The 21,111-nt window shown below is 37.6% G+C and overlaps 1 protein-coding gene across 3 annotated transcripts in view; it reads right to left on the bottom strand.

Annotated features, from left to right (window-relative positions):
- LAMA2 (laminin, alpha 2) overlaps positions 1-21,111 on the bottom strand; it is a 705,371-nt gene that overhangs the window by 229,784 nt on the left and 454,476 nt on the right. For all 3 annotated transcript variants that reach the window (XM_010834646.1, XM_010834645.1, XM_010834644.1), the window contains exons 20-24: positions 19,274-19,380; positions 13,064-13,244; positions 7,215-7,351; positions 1,784-2,020; positions 388-531 (exon numbers count right to left, since the gene is read on the bottom strand). In XM_010834646.1, the coding sequence (XP_010832948.1) occupies positions 388-531; positions 1,784-2,020; positions 7,215-7,351; positions 13,064-13,244; positions 19,274-19,380 (806 nt within the window). The remainder of the gene's footprint in view (positions 1-387; positions 532-1,783; positions 2,021-7,214; positions 7,352-13,063; positions 13,245-19,273; positions 19,381-21,111) is intronic.

The raw sequence follows: 21,111 nt of genomic DNA on the forward strand, positions 1-21,111 counted from the left end.
TCTCTAAGGCTGGTTGGAATAAATGAGCAACCAGTTCAGATTTTCACTACATGAGCACACATCTACTTTCTTGCTCTAATGCTCTCACTCTGCAGAAGGCAGCTTCTTCCCATCCCCAGACATAACATTTCCCTTATAATGTTTTCCTTGCTCACTTGGCATCTATTTCCTTATCCACAGTAAATGAATACTTTTAAAGAAAGAATAAAAAAGGTGTCTACTCCAATCATCTAATGGCACATGGCCCCTCTACCAGTTCTAAATGAGCACAGGGGAAAAGGTTACTTAAACGTTTTGCCATTTCCTCCTGCCCCTTGATGCCTGGCTAAAAGACACCAGCAGGAACTAACGTTATACCATTACATGGCTCAGCAGGTCCTTACTCACCCACGTACGGATCAGTCCTTTTGCTTCAGAGCACTGAGTAGTGGCGCCAAAGCAATAGCAGCTGCTGCAGCCAAGTGGGTTCTTGGCCTCAAGTCCGAATTTGCCAGGCCGGCACCTGTCACAGTGGATCCCTTCCACATTCACCTGAAGAAAGAGGAGAGTTCTTCAGAGTCCATATGGGGAAGTTGTGAGAGAAATAAACTCAAGAATAAATAACAGGAGAATGTTTTAAAGAAAATGAAACAAAAAATAAATAAAAGAACACTGAATATTAAATTCACATCTCAAATAGCAGAGTAGGTAATCTCTTTGTTAGCATGTCATTGGTCTAAAAAAACACTTTATTTATAACTCCATACATTATTAAGAATATTGTATATTATTTTCTTTTACATTTAAGCAGCACATTTCCTACTATTCCACTGTGAGGATTATGAAAGAGTCATTAGAATTTTGAAAGTGAAATGAAATTCCACTGATTCCCAAACTTTGATGTGATGCAAAGTTGTGAAAAGCAAGAAAGATGTTAAAATATAGATTCATATAGTTATTTTGGAATGCTGAATATACACACATATAGCATGTATTAAATATAATATATAACCATAATATGTAATAATGCACCATCATACTTTTTGTTTTGTCTAGGACTTTTAATGGCAGAAGCTTCCATTTTCCTAAATTCTCAAGAATCTTCACAACCCCTCCAGATTTCACCTTCCTGTTTCCTTGGACCCTCTTTGCATAGACTTTTCTTGAAAATATACCAATGCTTCTGACCCAGTCTTTACTGCATTTATCCTGGGATTGATTTTCCAGAAATATCTTAGGGGGAAAAAATCCTTCTTATCATTTTTAATCAACTGTTTTCTACATCATTTAGCAGTATTAATGAGGGCTGGAATTTGCATACAGTCACTGTTTGTAATGTCAGTGTTTATACTTGAAGAAATTTTACTGAACTTCCACAGCAGTAAATATATTTTGCAGTGTACAGTGATTGTGGGTTAATTTGAAGAGTAATTTTTTTAAAAAATAAACTTTATCATTTAGCTGTGGTTTTCTCTAGTGATGCTTAAGAGAACTGACTTCTTTTCCCTTCCAGATTATTCTTGTTTAAGAAAAGTGAATATATAAAGAGAAACTAAACTTTACTTTCGAAAATATATCATTCATTTGAACTAGGGAAAAAAAAATTGGGTTCTGGTTGAAAATAAGTTCTTAAAAAGCAGTGCTTATCTGTATATCAGGAAAAGTCTCTGCGTCTGGCAATGAATTTTCCTATGTCCTTCTTTTCAGCTTAATGATGCAGGAATAAATAACTGAAGTTAAAACAGCAATGGACATAGAACTGAGTAAGGTTTTTTTTTCCTTCCTAAATTTCAGCAGCACATACCTTACAAGTACACTGCCCAGTCTGATCGACGCAGGAGCATTTTTTAGTCTCTAAATCACAGGTTGAGTCATCAGTCCCTGACAGGAAGCAGTCACAGGGACTGCAGTGAGGGTAGTTCCAGTGACCTCGAGTGCACTCTGTACATTTTGCACCAGAGAATTTTGGATGACACTTGCATTGGCCCGTGTTTAGATCGCACTGGAAATCCAAGGAGCCTACTGAGCTGCAGTTACAAGCCTACAGAGGAGATGAAAATAGCAACAATTAATACCATTTCACAGGCAATATCTTTAAATTTTAATTCTAATGCTTCTATGCTTCCATTAAGTACATATTAATCATGTGTCTGTTATATGCTTTGTACTGTTCTAGCAGAGTCGCTTGGGAAACACTGGTGAACATAATGCTAAAATTGCTTCCTGCACTTACTAAAATATATGAGTGTCCAGAAACCATAAAGCTATTGAATAAGAAAGAAACTGCATTTTCTCTCTTTGTGGTGAGGAAGAGTTAGGTATAGATTTTCTTCAAACACCTCTTGTTTCAAAGAGTGAACTTCTGACAAAGCCATTTTACCTTATCATTTCCTTTTTACAGCATTTAGTGTTTAGAGACATATATTACAGTTTAATCAAGGAAGAGAATATATAAATATAACACAATGGAATAAGCATGATATAATAGGCGAAGTGCAAAATCCTATGAGAGTATACAAAAAGTACCAAACCAGATGTGGGGAAGCCAGGGAGAATTTAGAGGAAAAATGATACTAGGGTTTTTTTTTTAGAGTTAAGTTTTGCAGACAAGCCCAATTTGAGGTGTCTTGCCGGTAACCTTTTTTTATTCTTCCTAGATATACACAAGATTTTCTCTTAATTTATATAATATGATATCTTGCTAGAATTTATTCAAGTTTGAGTCTTTTAAAAATTAATTTACTGGAATATGGTGAGCTCTTTCAGTTTGAGAATACAATTGTTTTTTAATTCAGTACTATTTCTTCAACTTTGTTTTTGATTTTTACTTCTGTTCTAATTTATCAATTTTCTTCTTCAGGACCACCTATAATTCTTGAAGTACATAATTTCTGTCTATCCATCAAATCTATAATATACTAATGTCTTCTGTAGTCATCTCCCTATTTGCCTCTCAAATTTGTTCTCCATTTTGTCCTTGCTATCCTACACAGTGAAAATTCTGTTGTATGTATATAACATCAATGCTTATTTTAATTACAGTATTGCATTTTTAGCTTCTTTTCAATAATTTTTTTGTTTCATCTCAGCAGCAATTTTCAATTTGCTGCTCATCCACGTATCTTGTCTTCTATTCCTTAAGGCTTTCTGCTTCTGATTTAGAGCTCAAAGCTCCTTGAATTTAAATGAAAATTTAAGTGAATTACTAAAATGTTATTTAAGATCTTAGAATACATCATTTTCAGAGATCAGCTGTGCCAAGGATCTCTCTGCTGTCTCTGAGCTCTAAACTCACTCCTCTTTGCCTTGTTTTATGACATTACAGTTAGACCTCTACGGACATTTCCCCCTGGCCAGTAACAGAATGTTAAACTTAGTCTTTAGAGGGTCCAGGAGAGACCCAAATAAGGCCACGGTCATGGAAAGACATTTCTCTTCTGGGTTGTGGTTCTTCTTTACTATCATCATCACTATTATTTACTTATTTAGCATGGGAGCCCGGAGGCCCATAAAGAATCCCAAGCTGTGCCATCAGGCCACTCTCTCCCCTGCTGTTTAGGTCTGCACTCAAGCACTGACCATGACAGGCTGCTTCTCAGCAGCTCCAGCAAGTCTGCATCCTCCAGTAACGATGGGCAGTGTCTATAGGCCAGCACTTGCCCATAAACTCTGGCAAGTTATTTATTATCGTTGTTGTTGTTGCTGTTGTACCACCAGCAGGCTGTGTAGCCCTGTGGTTGCCACAGTCTCTTCAAAGATGTCTGAACCCAAGTATTGTTGGGAGTGGAGAACGGGGGAAGACCTTGCTTCCTTTACAGTCCACCCCCTTACCCTTGGGGCTTCCCTGATAGCTCAGGTAAACAACCTGCTTGCAATGCAGGAGACTCAGGTTTGATCCTCAGGTCAGGAAGATTCCCCTAAAGGGACTGGCTACTCACTCCAGTATTCTTGCCTGGAGAATCCCAGAGACAGAGGATCTGGCGGGTCCAAGGGGTCACAAAGGGTAGGATACAACTGAGTGCCTAACACTTTCATTTTCCCCTCAGCCTGGAAGTAGTAGCTACTCTTTTGGATCTTCCACTGAAGTAGCTTCAGTAGATCTTCCTGAAGTAGCTACCACTTCAGGATCTTTCATATCCGTTTTTTATCCTTTTTGTAACTAACTTTTATCAGTTAACAATTCTTTATATTCTACTTTCCCTGTTTATTCCCTGGTGGTTCAGATGGTAAAGCGTCTGCCTGCAATGCAGGAGACCTGGGTTCGATCCCTGGGTTGGGAAGATCCCCTGGAGAAGGAAATGGCAACCCACTCCAGTACTCTTGCCTGGAAAATCCCATGGACAGAGGAGCCTGGTAAGCTATGGTCCACGGGGTCGCAAAGAGTCGGACACAACTGAACGACTTCACTTTCTTTCTTTCTTTCCCTGTTTAAGTTTCCCTGGTGTGGTTTCTGTCTCCCTAGAGGGTATCACCTCTCTCTGTGTCTGAGTTTACCACCATCAGGGTTTGTACTTAGTCTATGACCTGACTCTTTTCGGTGCTTTCCTATTAATCTTCCTCCTCAGAACTACAGCTCTATGGAAGACTCATACACATAGTGACTTGCCAGATTTCCAGATCCAAGTCTGGCTGGATCTCACTTGGCATTTCTCACACTTTCATTGCTCAGCTCAATTCTTACATTCACCACTACTAAAGCAATTCCTGCTTCTGCTCCTGCCAAGAACTGAGTTATGGGACACCTCTCTCCAGGTTGTGATGTACAATCACCAGAGTCCCATCTATTATCTCTTTCCTGTCCAAATGTTTGGTAAAATATCTTCTCAGATTCTGACGTTAAAATATCACCTGGCCTTATTTTTGGTATCTTTATGATTCAGTATTTTTCGGTCTTCACTGTTCTCCAGTAAAAAGGCCTGCAGTATGGGATGCTGCTAAAAGTTATGTTAAACTCAAAGGACTAAAAGTGATTATTTATTACACTACAAACATTGCCATAGTTTCAAAAGCATAGAACAAAGCACTGTCATCACGCCAAGTAACTTGTTCTTATAGAACATCAGATGTAGAATGAGAATTCAAAATAAGGATGACTGACTTATCCACTTAAGTAATTTTTCCTTACTTATTTAAACAAAATTGGCCATAATCAGAAATATAAATCTATGATATGTTATGGAAACTATAATCATGTAATAAATTTTAAAATTGTCTTATGATATATTTAACTAAAATAAATGTATTAGATTTTATTAACTAAAATAACTTTCTTGAGACTTTAAAAAAATATGAAATGTCTATTTCTCAATTTATTACATAAAATGAAAGCATTAATTCTTAAAAACCAGTCAAAAAATTGGGACATTTTCAAATTGGGAAGTTTATTCAGGAAGTTATAGTAGAGAATAAATGAGACTATTAACCATATGTTTAGATGACACTGCAGCCAACATGCAACTTAAATCATAATTAGCTGTAATGTTTGTTTAGCAATAGAGGATTTATGCACTGTTCCCCTGCTAGTGAAAGATGGCAGGCTTTATATTCTACTTCAATAAAGGCTCAAATGATGTGTGTGCTCACACCTCAGCACAGAGAAATTATCCATGACACAAGGAAAGCTATAAATCTCAAAAATCACTGTTCATTTAGATTATAGTCAAAAAAGATTTTAAATAGTAGAATACATCCTCATAAATAATTGTGAGGGCTCTATAAATTGTTTATAATTGTTCATAATGATGAAGTGTCTAGCTATTCAGAAATTTAGATTTGTAACAGTGGTTCAAAGTAATTAAAAAATTTCAATCAACTTCAGTCAACATAGTATTTACTCAATGATCAGTAAATGTAATGATAGAAAACATATAAATATTAAAAAAAAAACTTGGCCTAGGGTCTTCCCTGGTAGTCCAGTGGTTAAGAGTCCGCTTTGCAATGCATGGGACGCAGGTTAGATTCCCTGGTCCAGAAGATCCCGACATGCCATGGAGTGACTAAGCCTATGCACCAAAACTACTGAGCCTGCATTCTACAGCCCTTGAGTGGCAACTACTGAGCTCAGGTATAGCAACTGCTGAAGCCTGTGCACCTTAGAGCCCATGTTCCACAAGAGAAGCCACTGCAATGAGAAATCTGCATTCCACAATGAGTGAGCAGCCCTCCCTTGCTGCAACTGGAGAAAGCCCGCCCACAGCAACGAAGACCCAGCACAGCCGAAAATAGCTAAAATAACGTAAATAAATAAAATTATTGAAAAAACCTTACTTGGTCTGCATTCATCCATCATCTGTTGCAAAGCAAAACCTGGCAGTCATCCCTTAGCCTTCGCTTTCTTATTCCTTAAATAAATGAATTCAGCCATATCTTATTCAGTCATAAGAGTTGTAACTTAACCTTCCTTCTAAACACTAGTGGATAATTGAGGCCAAGCTGCTATGGGGCTTCCCTGGTAGCTCAGTGGTAAAGTATCTGCCTGCAGTGCAGGAGCCACAGGATACACAGGTTTGATCCCTGGGTTGGGAAGATCTCCTGAAGGAGGGCATGGCAACCCACTCTAATGTTCTTGCCTGGAGAATCCCATGGACAGAGAGGCCTCGCAGGCTACAGTTTATGGGGTCCCAAAGAGTGGGACATGAATGACTTAGCACACACACACAAGCTTGTATCAACTCTCACCAACATTTTTGCAACAGTCTTATAAGCAACCTTCTGCCCTGAAGCTGTATAAATTTCTCTAAATGTGAGTCTGGCCATATCATTTACTATGGTTCACTCATGGAAAAAATGGGGAATTTTGTAAGCTAAAGGTTGTTTAAATGACTTCAGAATCCTCTCAACTAGCTCCCCAAAACTGATATCTAGGTAAAATTTTGGGGGAATTCTTGTGGATTTAAAAAAAATTCATTCTTAATTTCCTTGTACTTTGGAGATATATTAACATTTCATTGTGTGTAGGTATGAAGTTAGAGATGTTTCTAGTTTTATTTTATAATTTTTGGGTCTTTGTCTTCCTTTTTTGAAAGTATCATGGATTAAGCTATATAAATGTGTACTTGCTTTACTCATCTTTCCTATAAGTAAAATGTAAGATAATGATCGATTCTGCAATCATGCTATAGCAATAGATCTGTATCGTTTCGTAATACTGACTCTTGAAATGCCCAACTACAGAGTTCTACCAAAACAGAAATCCTTAAATGACATTATGAGATGAAATAAAGCAATTCACTCACCTTACAACCAGTGGTGATGCTGTGGCCCCAGGTACGAGGTGCACATTTAGAACATTTCTCTCCAATGGTATTGGGTGGGCAAATGCATCGACCAGTCTTTGGGTCACAGTTATTACCCAGATGGGAACAGTCACAAGCTTCACAGGTGAAAGGATTAAAAAAGAAAAAAAAATGATATAAAGTGTTGAGTTTTTTGTTTGTGGGTTTCTCTGTGATTTATGCTGTTTTATTTTCCATACTATAGTTAAAGATCCTTGAAAATGACAACTCACTTCATTCATTTTTCATATCATAGTACCGTATAATTCCCCAGGAGGAGGGCATGGCAACCCACTCCAGTATTTTGGCCTGGAGAATCCCATGGACAGAAGAGCCTGGGCTATAGTCTACAGGGTTGCAAGGAGTCAGACACGACTGAAGTGACTGAGCACACATGCACACAAGCATAGTATACACCAGAGTGGTTGTTCAGTAAATATATACTGAGTTTCACTAATAGCTTAAAAATGTCAAACATTTTTAGCTTTTTGATTAAGGATAAAAGGAACTGATGTATCAGATTTCCTGTTAACTGTATTCCCTTATATCTAAATACTATAAGGTTAATTGTTTTTAGATTTAAGTTCATAACTAAACATAACTATGGGCTTCCCTCATAGCTCAGTTGGTAAAGAATCTGCCTGCAGGAGATCAGGGTTCAATCCCTGTGTCAGGAAGATCCCCTGGAGAAGGAAGTGGCAACACACTCCAGCATTTTGGCCTGGAGAATTCCATGGACAGAGGAGTCCATGGAGTCGCAAGAGTCAGATACAACTTAGTGACTAAACCACCACCAAGTTCATAACTAATTTTCATGATCTATAGATTAATATTTCCTTCCTGTGAAGAGTGAAAACATCCGTGTCCATTACACGTTCTCAAAGAATGCAAACATAAGATCTGAAGAAAAACAAAAAGATTTGACAGATCTTCAAAGCCATCCAAGACAAGGAAGGCATCCAAGGCCACTTTTAGCTACAGTTGACTCAGTTGCTGAGTACTTTTTACTGCACCATTTCAAATCAAAGAAGTGAAAGAAAGAAAAATGCCATCAAATACTCAGATTCAAATAGAAGACTAATGTTATAAGAAATCTTTTAGTTAGTTACATGATGATTAAATCCTTTAAAAATACATTTAGGATATTTAAGTTCATTTTTCAAGGGGTCACACTTATCATTGCTCACAGGATCCTACCCCAGCTGTGGAAATGTTTAGCACAACACTTGACATAAATGTTAGCCATTGTTTATTATTATTATTATTATTGTTGTGCTGATTTTAAGCCAAAGGACTTACTTTATGTGTACCACTTACTAAGAAAAAAATGCTTCACAATATGCTTAAATTTATGGGCTAAACAATGTCTTGGGACAGTTTGAATCATTACTTGCAAATAGAAATTAACCATTCAGTTAGGGAGTTTGAGATGGACATGTATACACCTCTATATTTAAAATGATACTTTATGGCCATTCATTCAGTTTCTCAGTCACGTCTGACTCTGTGACCCCATAGACTGCAGCACACCAAGCTTTTTTGTCCATCACCAACTCGCAGAGCTTACTCAGACTCATGTCCATTGAGTCGGTGATGCCATCCAACCATCTCATCCTCTGTCGTCCCCTTCTCCTCCCGCCTTTAATCTTCCCCAGCATCAGGGTCTTTTCAAATGAGTAAGTTCTTCCCATCAGGTGGCAAAAGTATTGGAGTTTCAGCTTCAGCATCAGTCCTTCAATGAATACTCAGGACTGATTTCCTTTAGGATGGACTGGTTGGGTCTCCGTACAGTCCAAGAGACTCTCAAGAGTTTCCTCCAACACCACAGTTCAAAAGCATCAATTCTTGGTGCTCAGCTTTCTTTATAGTCCAACTCTCATACGTGACTACTGAAAAATTCATAGCTTTAACTAGACAGACCTTTTTGGCAATGTAATGTCTCTGATTTTTAATATGCTCTCTAGGTTGGACACAGCTTTTCTTCCAAAGAACAAGCGTCTTAAAATTCATGGCTGCAGTCACCATCTGCCATGATTTTGGAACCCAAAATTTAAGTCTGTCTGTTTCCATTCTATCCCCATCTATTTGCTATGAAGTGATGGGACCAGATGCTATGATCTTAGTTTTCTAAATGCTGAGTTTTCAGCCAACTTTTTCACTCTCATCTTTCACTTTCATCAAGAGGCTCTTTAGTTCTTCTTCGCTTTCTGCCATAGGGTGGTGTCATCTGCCTATCTGAGGTTATTGATATTTCTCCTGGCAAGCTTGATTCCAGCTGGTACTTCATCCAGCCCAGCATTTCACATGATGTACAAAAGTATAAAAGTTATACTGTGTAAAAGTTAAATAAGCAGGGTGACAATATACAGCCTTGACATACTCCTTGCCCAATTTGGAATCAGTCTGTTGTTCCATGTCCAGTTCTAACTGTTGCTTCCTGACCTGCATACAGATTTCTTAGGAAGCAGGTCAGGTGGTCTGGCATTCCCATCTCTTTAAGAATTTTCCATAGTTTGTTGTGATCCACACAGTCAAAGGCTTTGACGTAGTCATAAAGCAGAGGTAGATGCTTTTCTGGAACTCTCTTGCTTTTTCGATGACCCAGAGGATGTTGGCAGTTTGATCTCTGGTTCCTCTGCCTTTTCTAAATCCAGTTTGAACATCTGGATGTTTATGGTTCAAGCACTGTTGAAGACTGACTTGGATAATTTTAGGCATTACTTTGCTAGTGTGTGAGATGAGTCCAGTTGTGGAGTAGTTTGAACATTCCTTGGTATTGCCTTTCTTTGAAGTTGGAATGAAAACTGACCTTTTCCAGTCCTGTGGCCACTGCTGAGTTTTCCAAATTTGCTGACATATTGAGTGCAGCACTTTCATAGGATCATCTTTTAGGATTTAAAATAGCTCAACTGGAATTCCATCACCTCCACTAGCTTTGTTCATAGTGATGCTACCTAAGGCCCACTTGACTTCACATTCCAGGATGTCTGGCTCTAGGTGAGTGATCACATCATCGTGGTTATCTCGGTCATGAAGATCTTTTTTGTATTGTTTTTTGTATACTCTTGCCACCTCTTCTTAATATCTTCTGTTTCTGTTAGGTCCATACCATTTCTGTCCTTTATTGTGTCCATCTTTGCATGAAATATTCCCTTGGTATCTCTAATTTTCTTGAAGAGATCTCTAGTCTTTCCCATTCTATTGTTTTCCTCTATTTCTTTGCATTGATCTCTGAGGAAGGCTTTCTTATCTCTCCTTGCTATTGTTTGGAACCCTGCATTCAAATGGGTACATCTTTCTTTTCTCCTTTGCCTTTAGCTTCTCTTCTTTTCTCAGCTATTTGTAGGGCATCCTCAGACAACCATTTTACCTTTTTTCATTTCTTTTTCTTGGAGATGGTCTTGATCCCTGCCTCATGTACAATGTCATGAACCTCAATCCATAGTTCTTCAGCCACTCTCACATCTAATTCCTTGAATCTATTTCCCACTTCCACTGTATAATTGTAAGGGATTTGATTTTAGTCATACATGAATGGTCTAGTGGTTTTTCCCTACTTTCTTCAATTTAAGTCTGAATTTGGCAATAAGGAGTTCATGATCTGAGCCACAGTCAGTTCTCAGTCTTGTTTTTGCTGACTGTATAGAGCTTCTCCATCTTAGGCTGCAAAGTATATAATCTATCCGATTTCAGTATTGACCATCAAGTGATGTCCATGTGTAGAGTCTTCTCTTGTGTTGTTGGAAGAGGGTGTTTGTTATGAGCAATGAGTTCTCTTGGCAAAACTCTGTTAGCCTTTGCCTGCTTCATTTTGTATTCCAAGGACAAATTTGCCTGTTACTCCAGGTATCTCTTGACTTCATACTTTTTCATTCCACTCCCCTATAATGAAAAGGACATCTTTTTTGGGTGTTAGTGGTAGAAGGTCTTGCAGGTATTCATAGAACTGTTCAGCTTCAGCTTCTTCAGCACTACTGGTTGGGGCATAGACTTGGATTACTGTGATATTGAATGGTTTGCCTTGTAAATGAACAGAGATTATTTTGTCTTTTTTGAGATTGCATCCAAGTACTGCATTTCAAACTCTTTTGTTGACTATGACGGCTACTCCACTTCTTCTAAAGGACTCTTGCCCACAGTAGTAGATGGCCATTAAGTCACCTAATTCTTACAAAACCCAAGTGAGGCAGATACTATTATTTCCCTAATTTAATAGATGAAATTTGCAGGGTACAGTGAGGTGAGGTCACTCAGTCAAGGTCATATAATAATTGTTGGTGGTGTGCAGTGATAAGTTGCTTCAGTCATGTCTGACTCTTTGAGACGCTATGGACCGACCATAGCCCACCAGACTCTTCTGTCCATGGGATTCTCCTGGCAAGAATACTCGAGTGGGTTGCCACGCCCTCCTCCAGGGGATCTTCCTGACCCAGCGATTGAACCCACATCTCTAAAGTGGGAGAGCCACTAAACAAATCCAGGCTCTTTGGTGAGAGTCATGTTTTCAACCATAATGCTACCCTGCTGTTTTATGCTTAAAAATTTTTTTTTTTCTGTTCTGCTTCTTTGGCTTAGAATGCTACTAGGTTTGCATTTCTAAAATGTTATCATCAAAAATAATGTTTTTGATATTTATAATTTCTGGTAGTGGATATATTTGAATTTGTAGCACTTTTTCTTCAATTAATATTAAGTAAAAATGCTAGTGAGAGTTGTTTTTATAAAGAATAGAGTACATTTTAAAATGCAGCCTTATATACTTTTTAGTAACTACAGATATTGTCTTAGAGATTATACATAGATTCTTAGAAGATCTATAATAATAATATTCAGAATAATTTATAATGGCTTAATTTATGATAAAAACTGTTCATCAGAAGTAGTTGAGAATATCTTTAGGGTATTGGCTTTTAATATTATTCTTCCCACCCCTAACATAATTTTCTTTAGTAGTCAATAATCATGTCTTAAAATCTTGTCATGTATTTATCATGTTCTGAAAGCGTACGAGTATCATCAATGTTGTACTACTGAGTTTAGTAAATGAGAGTAATACTCTACCAAGTGATTATTGGAATAGAGGTCGATTCCAACTTAGTAGTATAAAATCAAGGCAAATGCTCAAACTTTACTTTCATCTGTACTGTTAATTCCTATTTTCTTAATTCAGGATCTGTAGGAAGGCTGTGGCTAGACACATGAGAACCCTGCTTGAGGGAGCCAGGGTTAGCAACCCAGGCTTACATTTTCTCTGGAACTAACAAACATCTACAGCCAATCTATTTTGCTCTCAGAACATCACAGTTTTCAAGGCACCTGAAAGTGGATGAAAACATTTTTTTTTTTTTTTTTTACCGTACCAGAAAAAGATATTAACTTCCCTGATTGTTGTACCAATTTTGCAACAGGAAAAGGGAAAGTTGAATTATATTAGCTTGGGAGTAAAGTTTAAACCAAGGTAACATTGGCACCAGAAAAATTGAACATCTCTTTCAAGCTGCAGTACCCTTTGAGTGACTGGCTGGACAGAGGTCACAGACGGAGGGAGACAGCAGAACTGGGATCTGCTGATGGATTTTTATTGCAGGCACAGCTATTTACAGGGCAGTGTTTCAGATTACAATGTATTTCCTTTAACTTATTAAAAACATATGTCAAGCATTAGGTTAAGCATTTTTTTGTATTATATGTTTGCCTGTTGTCCTGGTGTATTTCATTTAATCTCTGGCAACCTTGTAGAACAAACTGCTATAGAAGCCTAAATACCAAACCAGGTAATAAATGCATTGAGCTTAGTCTCATTTACAGACCTGTGCATCCGCCTTCTTGGAAGTTGAAATAGCCGTGGGCACAGCGATCACATTTCTTTCCTGTTACTCCTGGCTGGCACCAACATTGACCACTCTCTTCACAGTCAAATGATTTGGACCCAAAGGAATTGCAGTTGCAGGGGATACACCCCCTTGCCGATTGGAGGCCAAAGGTTTCAGGCTGGCATAGAAGCAGAATGAGAAAAATTAGATTTAAATCAATTAATTCACAATGGCACTAGATGCACTGCAAGATCAGGTGGGAACAGAGGAGCCTGTGGGTTATAATGGTTCTTCAGTGATGTTATGACAATTGGACTATCATTTAATCTAGTGGACTTTTTCTACAATGTCCAAGAGAAAACTGCAATTACTCTGAAATTTCATTGAGATTATTGGTGGAATTAGGGTGTTATGATTCAGTCTGTGATATTTTCACCAGCCTTTCCCTATATGTCTCAAGATTCTAATGGCAATGTGGAAATAAGTGAGGATGGCAGTTCTATTTAAAGAAAATTTTGGTTTCATTTCTAATAATCAGAATTGATTATTTTCAGACATTTTAAAGTCCTTTTACTGGTAAAAATGCTTTCAATATTATTGGGCAGCAGCCTAAAGTTAAAATAAATCTTTTTTCTCTTATATTGGGTCTAATTTTTGTCATATATCCATGAATACTTCTAATCATCATTATGGGGCTCACATGATAAATGTAACTCTTTGGTTATGCCTATACTGACAAAATAATTGGTGTAACTAACATCTAGTTTCTTGGGTTTCATCCTAACAATCAAAGTTGATTTGTGAGAACACATATCAGAGCACCAAATTAGGTAGATGAAGGGAAACTTCCATCTCTGATGAGTTATTCATATGCATATCTCTTATCTATTTGTAACAAATGACCTTCCATGGCCCAGCATCACTAGCTTTGGCTGACTTTCTGGAAATGCGTGTTAACAGACATAGAATGACTACATTAGAAAATGCTGATGGATTAAAAATCATTCCTAGCAGAAAAGTGAAAAGCACATATCCTACTTAAAGTATGTCAGGGCTGTCTTTCAAGCAGAAGTTTGTCACATTATTATGATATTTTAATCTGGAAAATTAGTCTCAGTAATTACTTCTTTGTTAAACTAATTCTTATTTTGGAGAATTAGACTTAATAATTACTTCTTGGTAAAAATAAATCTTGCTATTTAATGTGAGCCACCCAAAGAGTAATGATTAAGCCTCATTATGTATTTTTGTCATTATTGTTAACAATATTAAAAATAAGTCCTATAAAACAAAATCATACTGAAAATTAGTCTCCTAAAATGATTGTTGCTAAGAATAGTTTTCTTTTTAAATCTAAAATGGGTTGATTATGGTTGATAATCATTTTAATCTTTACATTTGTTCTTCCTTTTGTTTTTAGTTCATTTGTTTTTATGAAATAAATAAAATAAATAGCTCTTTATTTTATTTTAGTTCTTGACATTATTTTTAGTTCTAATTCAGATTCACTGTATAATTAAAGAAATTGTGTGACACTTGTAACAAATGACCTTACTTGGTTTTGAAATTAATTATAGGAAAAAAGAAAACATGTAATATTTTTATTCATAAAAAGCAATTCAGTGTACAATTCTAAATACCAGGCCTAGAGAAATCGTCAGAAATTGAGAAAATGCATGCATGCTTATTACAGTATTATTTATCATAATAATGAGCAACCATAGAGGTACTTAAATGTTCAATGTTAGAGAAAAAGCTGAATAAAGTAAATTATGAGGCATTCATGTTATAAAATATATAAAATCATTAAAATCCTGTTTTGAAGCAATTTTAATGATATGAATATGGGTAGAATATAGCATTAAGTAAAATTTCAAAAAGCAGAATACAAAATTACATACACATTATGATTCTAATTACATACCCACAAAGGCACACATACCACTCAGACACAAACAAATAGAAACTTATATACATAGAAAAAAAGACTAGAGCATTACATAGTAACACTTTTTTAAAAAAGTAATATTTTGCATTTGTTTTTATTTCCTAAATTTTCTTGACTTAGAATGTGCGTTGTAGGGATAGTACTTTATCTTTACCTACTAAGTTTGCTTTACTTAGCATATCTATCTATACAAATATCCTTAATGGATAGACCAATAAAATAACTTTCAAATTACTACTTATTTTAAAAATTCCAAAGTTTATTATGTAAATAAATATATGAGAAGTAATGTCCCTATCATACTTTTCTAATATTTACCTAGTGTGGTTTTAAAACCTGAAAGTCAAAGTGGCTCAGTTGTGTCCGATTCTTTGTGACCCCCTGGACTATATAGCCCATGGAATTCTCCAGGCCAGGATACTGGAGTGGGTAGCTGTTCCCTTCTCCAAGGGGTCTTCCCAACCCAGGGATTGAACCCAGGTCTCCCGCATTGCAGGTAGATTCTTTAACAGCTGAGCCACCAGGGAAGCCCAAGAATACTGGAGTGGGTGGCCTATCCCTTCTCCAGTGGATCTTCCCAACCCAGGAATTGAACCAGGTTCTCCTGCATTGCAGGCAGATTCTTTACCAACTGAGCTACAGTTATACCAAAACAAATATCACCAAATTTCAGTAATAAAATTTTAATAAATTGTTCAAAAATTTATTTCACAGTCCAGGGAAAACGCTGCAGTAAACAAATTTTAAAGAACATTCTTAGTAATTGAGATTAATGAGGTAAAACATATAGAGAAGCAAGTGCCTGCCTAGTCTCAGTGGGAAGTTTGATGAGCTCATATAATTTATTTTCATTTGGGATAATAATAAAAACTAGCACTTACATATTGTTCTTGCCAAGCAACATTTCTAAAGCCCTTTACAAATATGAACTCATTTAAATTCTTAAGACAATCCCGAAAGATAGTTATTATCATCAACTTTTTAGAGTGGTGAAACTGAGGCACAGAAGGGTCACATAATTTGTTCAGCAGCTAGCCAGTTGTGGAGTCAGGATTCCAAATCAGCCAGGCTGGCTTCAGAGTCTGTGCTCTTAGCTGTCACATATACTGTATCAGAGGAAAAGTGGTCTCAGAACAAAACACCATTCTCTTGAATCTAGTGAATCATTCTAAGTCACACTTCTGCTAGTCAATTACTGGTACACTGAAGTACTCGAATCTTCCTGCTCCATCCAAGACTCCTCCAATGGGTAAGTTTTGCTTGGGCACTCCCAACTGGCCTGGCCAAGAAAAGTGGTCTCAGAACAAAACACCACTCCATACATCAGGGCTGTAGGATATGTAGGAAGAGGGTGTGAATAAGGGTTAATAATTCTGCTGAATTTATGTTTTGGAGACATTTTTGCATGCTCATGCTCAGTCATATATGACTCTTTGCAACCCCATGGACTGCAGCCCACTAGGCTCCTCTGTCCATGGAACTTTTCAGGCAAGAATATTGGAGTCGATTGCGAGTTCCTCCACCAGGGAATCTTCCTGAACCAGGGATTGAAGCCACATCTCCTGAGTCTCCTGCATTGACAGGAGGATTCTTTAACACTTAAGCCACGTGGGAAAGCCCATTTTGGAGACATAGTGATCAGTTATGGTCCCTTTCTTTTACTCTAAATGTATGCATTTATTTCTGAAAAATATAATCTCTTTTAAAGATTTCTCCACTTAATAACAATAATAATAATAACACTAACACTACCTATCATTACTAAAAACTCTTCAGATGTGTGTTTTATACACTCCTCTCACGACAACCTGGAGACAGCCATAGCGGTGCCTGGGAAGACCTCCCTGCAAGAGAGCCTGCGGTGGGAGTGTCACTAATTGACAAGCCCAAGCTTCCATTCTCTTGAATGTAGTGAATCATTCTAAGTCACACTTCTGCTAGTCAATTACTGGTACACTGAAGTACTCGAATCTTCCTGCTCCATCCAAGACTCCTCCAATGGGTAAGTTTTGCTTGGGCACTCCCAACTGGCCTGGCCAAGAATTTGAGATTTGGGTAGAATTCATTCAGTGAGTCTTTTCTATCCATAGTTTTTTCCCTCTCTCCTCCCACAGGGACAGACCCAACATTTCAGCACAAGTCTCCCTGCACATGATGCTCCATCCCCATTCCCCTTCACTGGAGTCTCCTCCAGTAAATCTCTTGGCATTTGCTCCTTGGAGGATCTGAGCCAACACACAAACTCTATGATGTAGTTCCTACTATGGATGAAGAAGCTGAATTACAAAAAGATATAAGAAACAGTTTTACGGTGGACCAGAAGTGTTGCAGCTGGGATTTGACCTCAGGCAGTCTGATATCAAAACCAGTTCTTTTCAAATGTCAATAAAGAGGCAAGAAATAAAACTATAAATTTGTTCTTCTGCCTTCCTCCCTCATCTTCCTCCCTTTCCCATCCCCCTTCCTCCTTCTTTTACCTCTTCCTTTCCTACTCCTTCTCCATCTCCTTCTTCTATTCCCTACCCTTAGTTCTCACCTAAGCTCTGATTCTCCACTGACAAGTCCTGTGTCCTGGTACTCAGCATCTTGGCCTCAGTCCTATTCCTCTCTCCCTGATCCTCTCTTCCTCTCTCTCCCTTCCCAAATTCCTTCCTTCCACCATTTGCTTTGTCTTGCCCCGTGAGAAGGAGGATCAAACTTTTATAGTAGAAGACATGCTACCTTCTTTTGTGCATGTTGTAGATTTCCAGTGTGTGAAAATGTGTGTCTTGTGTTTGTTGTATACATGGACAAAATTATAATGTGGTAATGTAACAGTCACTAGCTATGATGAAAGATCAGTCAAAGGTCAGATCAGTGGCCTGGATTTTCTTAGGCAAGTCACTTTCTTTGTCAGATTTCCCTTCATTCATTTGTTTGTTCCCTTCATTTGCTCTAAAATGATGCCTGGGGTTCTTTCCCCTTTTAAGATGTTAGTTTGCTACAGACACATTTTTCTTTGTTTTCTACATATCAATGATCACTTGAAACTTTTGTGACCCTATGAACTTGAACGAGCTTTAAATAAACGTTATCAGTAGCTATTTTTTAAAGGCAAGACTTCAATCAGGAACTGCCAAGTTTTCGCATTTGCAATTCACACACTTAGCAACCATTATGTGGTAAATGGCACCAGGACAGGTCAGAAGCAGCACACGGAACACAGCATGCTGAGGCAAGAGCCATGCAGCACCTCTCGAATTACCGGAGCCGCAGGCCGATAGGCTCCCCGAGGGCATCCGCTGGAGCTGCTGGCGCCCCACCTCTGGGGAGACCCCAGCACCCACTGCGCTCTCTGTGGCTGTTCCTCCTGTCGGTGCACCTGCCTGCTGAGGTTGCATCGTTTCCCTACGAAGCCTGATTTACAGACACATCTTCCTGTAATATCACACCACGGTGTCACAGAGCCCATGGGACTGCATCCACAGGACACACAGATTCGCTTCTTTGGGTCCCACCACATAGTGGGCTTTAAAAGCCAATGGAAAAATAAAAACAAAAAAAGAGAGCATACATGTTATTCAAGAGATAGAGGCAAATAATATTTTTAAACCTCCTACAGAATGGCCAATTTGGCATCTGAGAAATGCTTGGTTCTGCTTAACAGTGTTTATCATGAGAAATTACCTATTTATGTGAAAGAAATAGTGCAAATCCATGTACTCTCATGGAGGAATCTCAAGGTGCTCGGCATACTGAAGGCAGGGTAACGTATCCAGGAAAAGAGAGCAACGTATTTTGATTTTTGTTTCATTTTAGCAAAATAGTATCCAAGAAATCCTTTGATTTGCTTCTATACTGAAAAATTTTGTTGAGCAGAATGCTCACTGGAACTTTAAATGATGGAACTAGAACAAAGTGCTTGATAAAAGCAAAGGGTATGACATTTTTTTCTCCTGCCAAAAACATAAAGGCAAAGGAAAGAGTATGTGACTCACCATAGACAGGGATTAAATTCGTATGTGGTTTCAGAAACACCCAAATTAAATACTACATAAATTCACTACCAAGGAAATGTGTCAATAGGTTGAGGGTCAAATGCTAGTGTATGGCAAATGTTGTTCTATTTTCTTTTTAATTTCAATGATCACAGTAATTTTACGTGTAGAATGAGATATTCTTGAACTTGTCTTTTAATATACTCGGGTGTAGGTCATTTCTGAAAGCCAATGAAAAGTTTGAAGGAAGAAGTAATTCACTGGTCAGCTCCAACTTCTTACCTTACACTCATCACACCGACGTCCCTGCACGTTAGGCTTGCATTCACACTGTCCCGTCTGAGCGTGGCAAACCTCAGAGAAGGAGCCGTTGGCATTACAGTGACAAGCTGCAAAGAGAGGAGAGATCTGTGGTTGGGAAATGTATTCTAATAGTCTTCAGAGGTTTATTAAATAATGGAACACTGGCCATAAAGTTTTAGAATAGAATGCTTTCTGATTGCTAAGTGTTCTTGTTCTGTTAGGCATTATATCATCTGATCTTTACAGCAACTCTGTAAGCTGTAGAGATGAATTATGAAAGCAAGAGCACAGTTCCTGGCACATCATATGTTGTAAAAATATTATTGTCACCATTATTATTCCAGTTGTAAGAATGAAGACACTGAAATTCAAAGTCAGACAAGGCCACACGATTAGTAAGTGAATTAGCAGATTTCAGGTAAAATGTTCTTTCCATCACTCCTCCAGCTGTTTTGCCTCTTCACAGATGCATTTGGGGTAACACAGAAAATACTATAATCTCCATATAAGCAATACTGACTCTAGAGCATACTGACTCTAGAGCTGACATAATTTTGAGAAATTATCAAAATTAATACCATCCATAGAATAATATTAATGCTACCATTAATGAAGCAACATTATCATTTCCAAATGATTATTTACTATATGCCAGTTTTTATGTTAATTTCAAAATATGAGCTTAAGATGAAACATAAAATAAATGTATAAATCTGAAAAATATTTAAGATTAGAAAAGTATATAAGTCATAAGAAATAAAGTAGACATGTATCCAAAGAGGAGATCAAAGTGACAAACAGGCCATGAAAAGATGTTCAGCATCCTAATCATTAGGGAATTGTAAGTCAAAACCACAATGAGCTACCTTACATCTGTTAAAATGGCTGCCATCAAGAAGACAAGAGACAGTAAGTGCTGGTGAGAATGTGGTGAAAAAGGGAGCCCTTATACATCACTGGTGGGAACGTAAATGGGTCTGACCACTATGGAAAAAAATACAGATGTTCCTCAAAAAACTAAAAGTAGAACTACTATACACATTCCAGTGATCTCATTTCAGGATATATACATAAAGGAAATGTAAACAGTATTTTGAACGGACATATGCCCTTTCATGTTTATTGCAACATGATTCACAATAGCCAAGACATGGAAACAACCCAAATGCTCATCAATAGATAAGTGGATAAAAAGATGTGGTGTATACACAATGGAGGGGTTCCCAGGTGGCTCAGTGGTAAAGAATGCACCAGTTAATTCAGGAGAGACAGGAGACATAGGTATAATCCCTAAGTCAGGAAGATCCCCTGGAGAAGGAAATGGCAATCCACTTTAGTAGTCTAGCCTAGAAAAAATCTCATGGACACAGGAACCTGGTGGGCTATAGTTAAAAAGAGTCATGTGTGCGTGTACACACACACACACACACACAGGAATATTATTCAGCCATGAAAAAGGAGGCTATCCTGCTATTTGGATAAGCCTTGAGCATATTAGTCTAAGTAAGATAAATCAGAAAGAGAAAGGTAAGTATTACGTGATATCACTTATATATGGAATCTGAATAAGTCAAACTCATAAAAAACAGTGTGAAAATGATGGTTACCATTGGATGGGGGGGCTGAAGGAGTAAAATTGATGTCAAGGGTACAAACTTGCAGCAAGTAGTAAATAAGAGATAGTGATCTAATGCACAGCTATAATGAACATAGACAAAAATATTGTACTATAATTATGTAACAGGGTAAATATTGCTACAATGGCAACCACATTACAATGTATAAATTTATCAAAAAGGTTGTACACCTTAAATTTA

Source organism: Bison bison, unplaced genomic scaffold (assembly GCF_000754665.1).
Source record: "Bison bison bison isolate TAMUID 2011002044 unplaced genomic scaffold, Bison_UMD1.0 scf7180017864035, whole genome shotgun sequence".
NCBI classification, from domain to species: domain Eukaryota; kingdom Metazoa; phylum Chordata; class Mammalia; order Artiodactyla; family Bovidae; genus Bison; species Bison bison.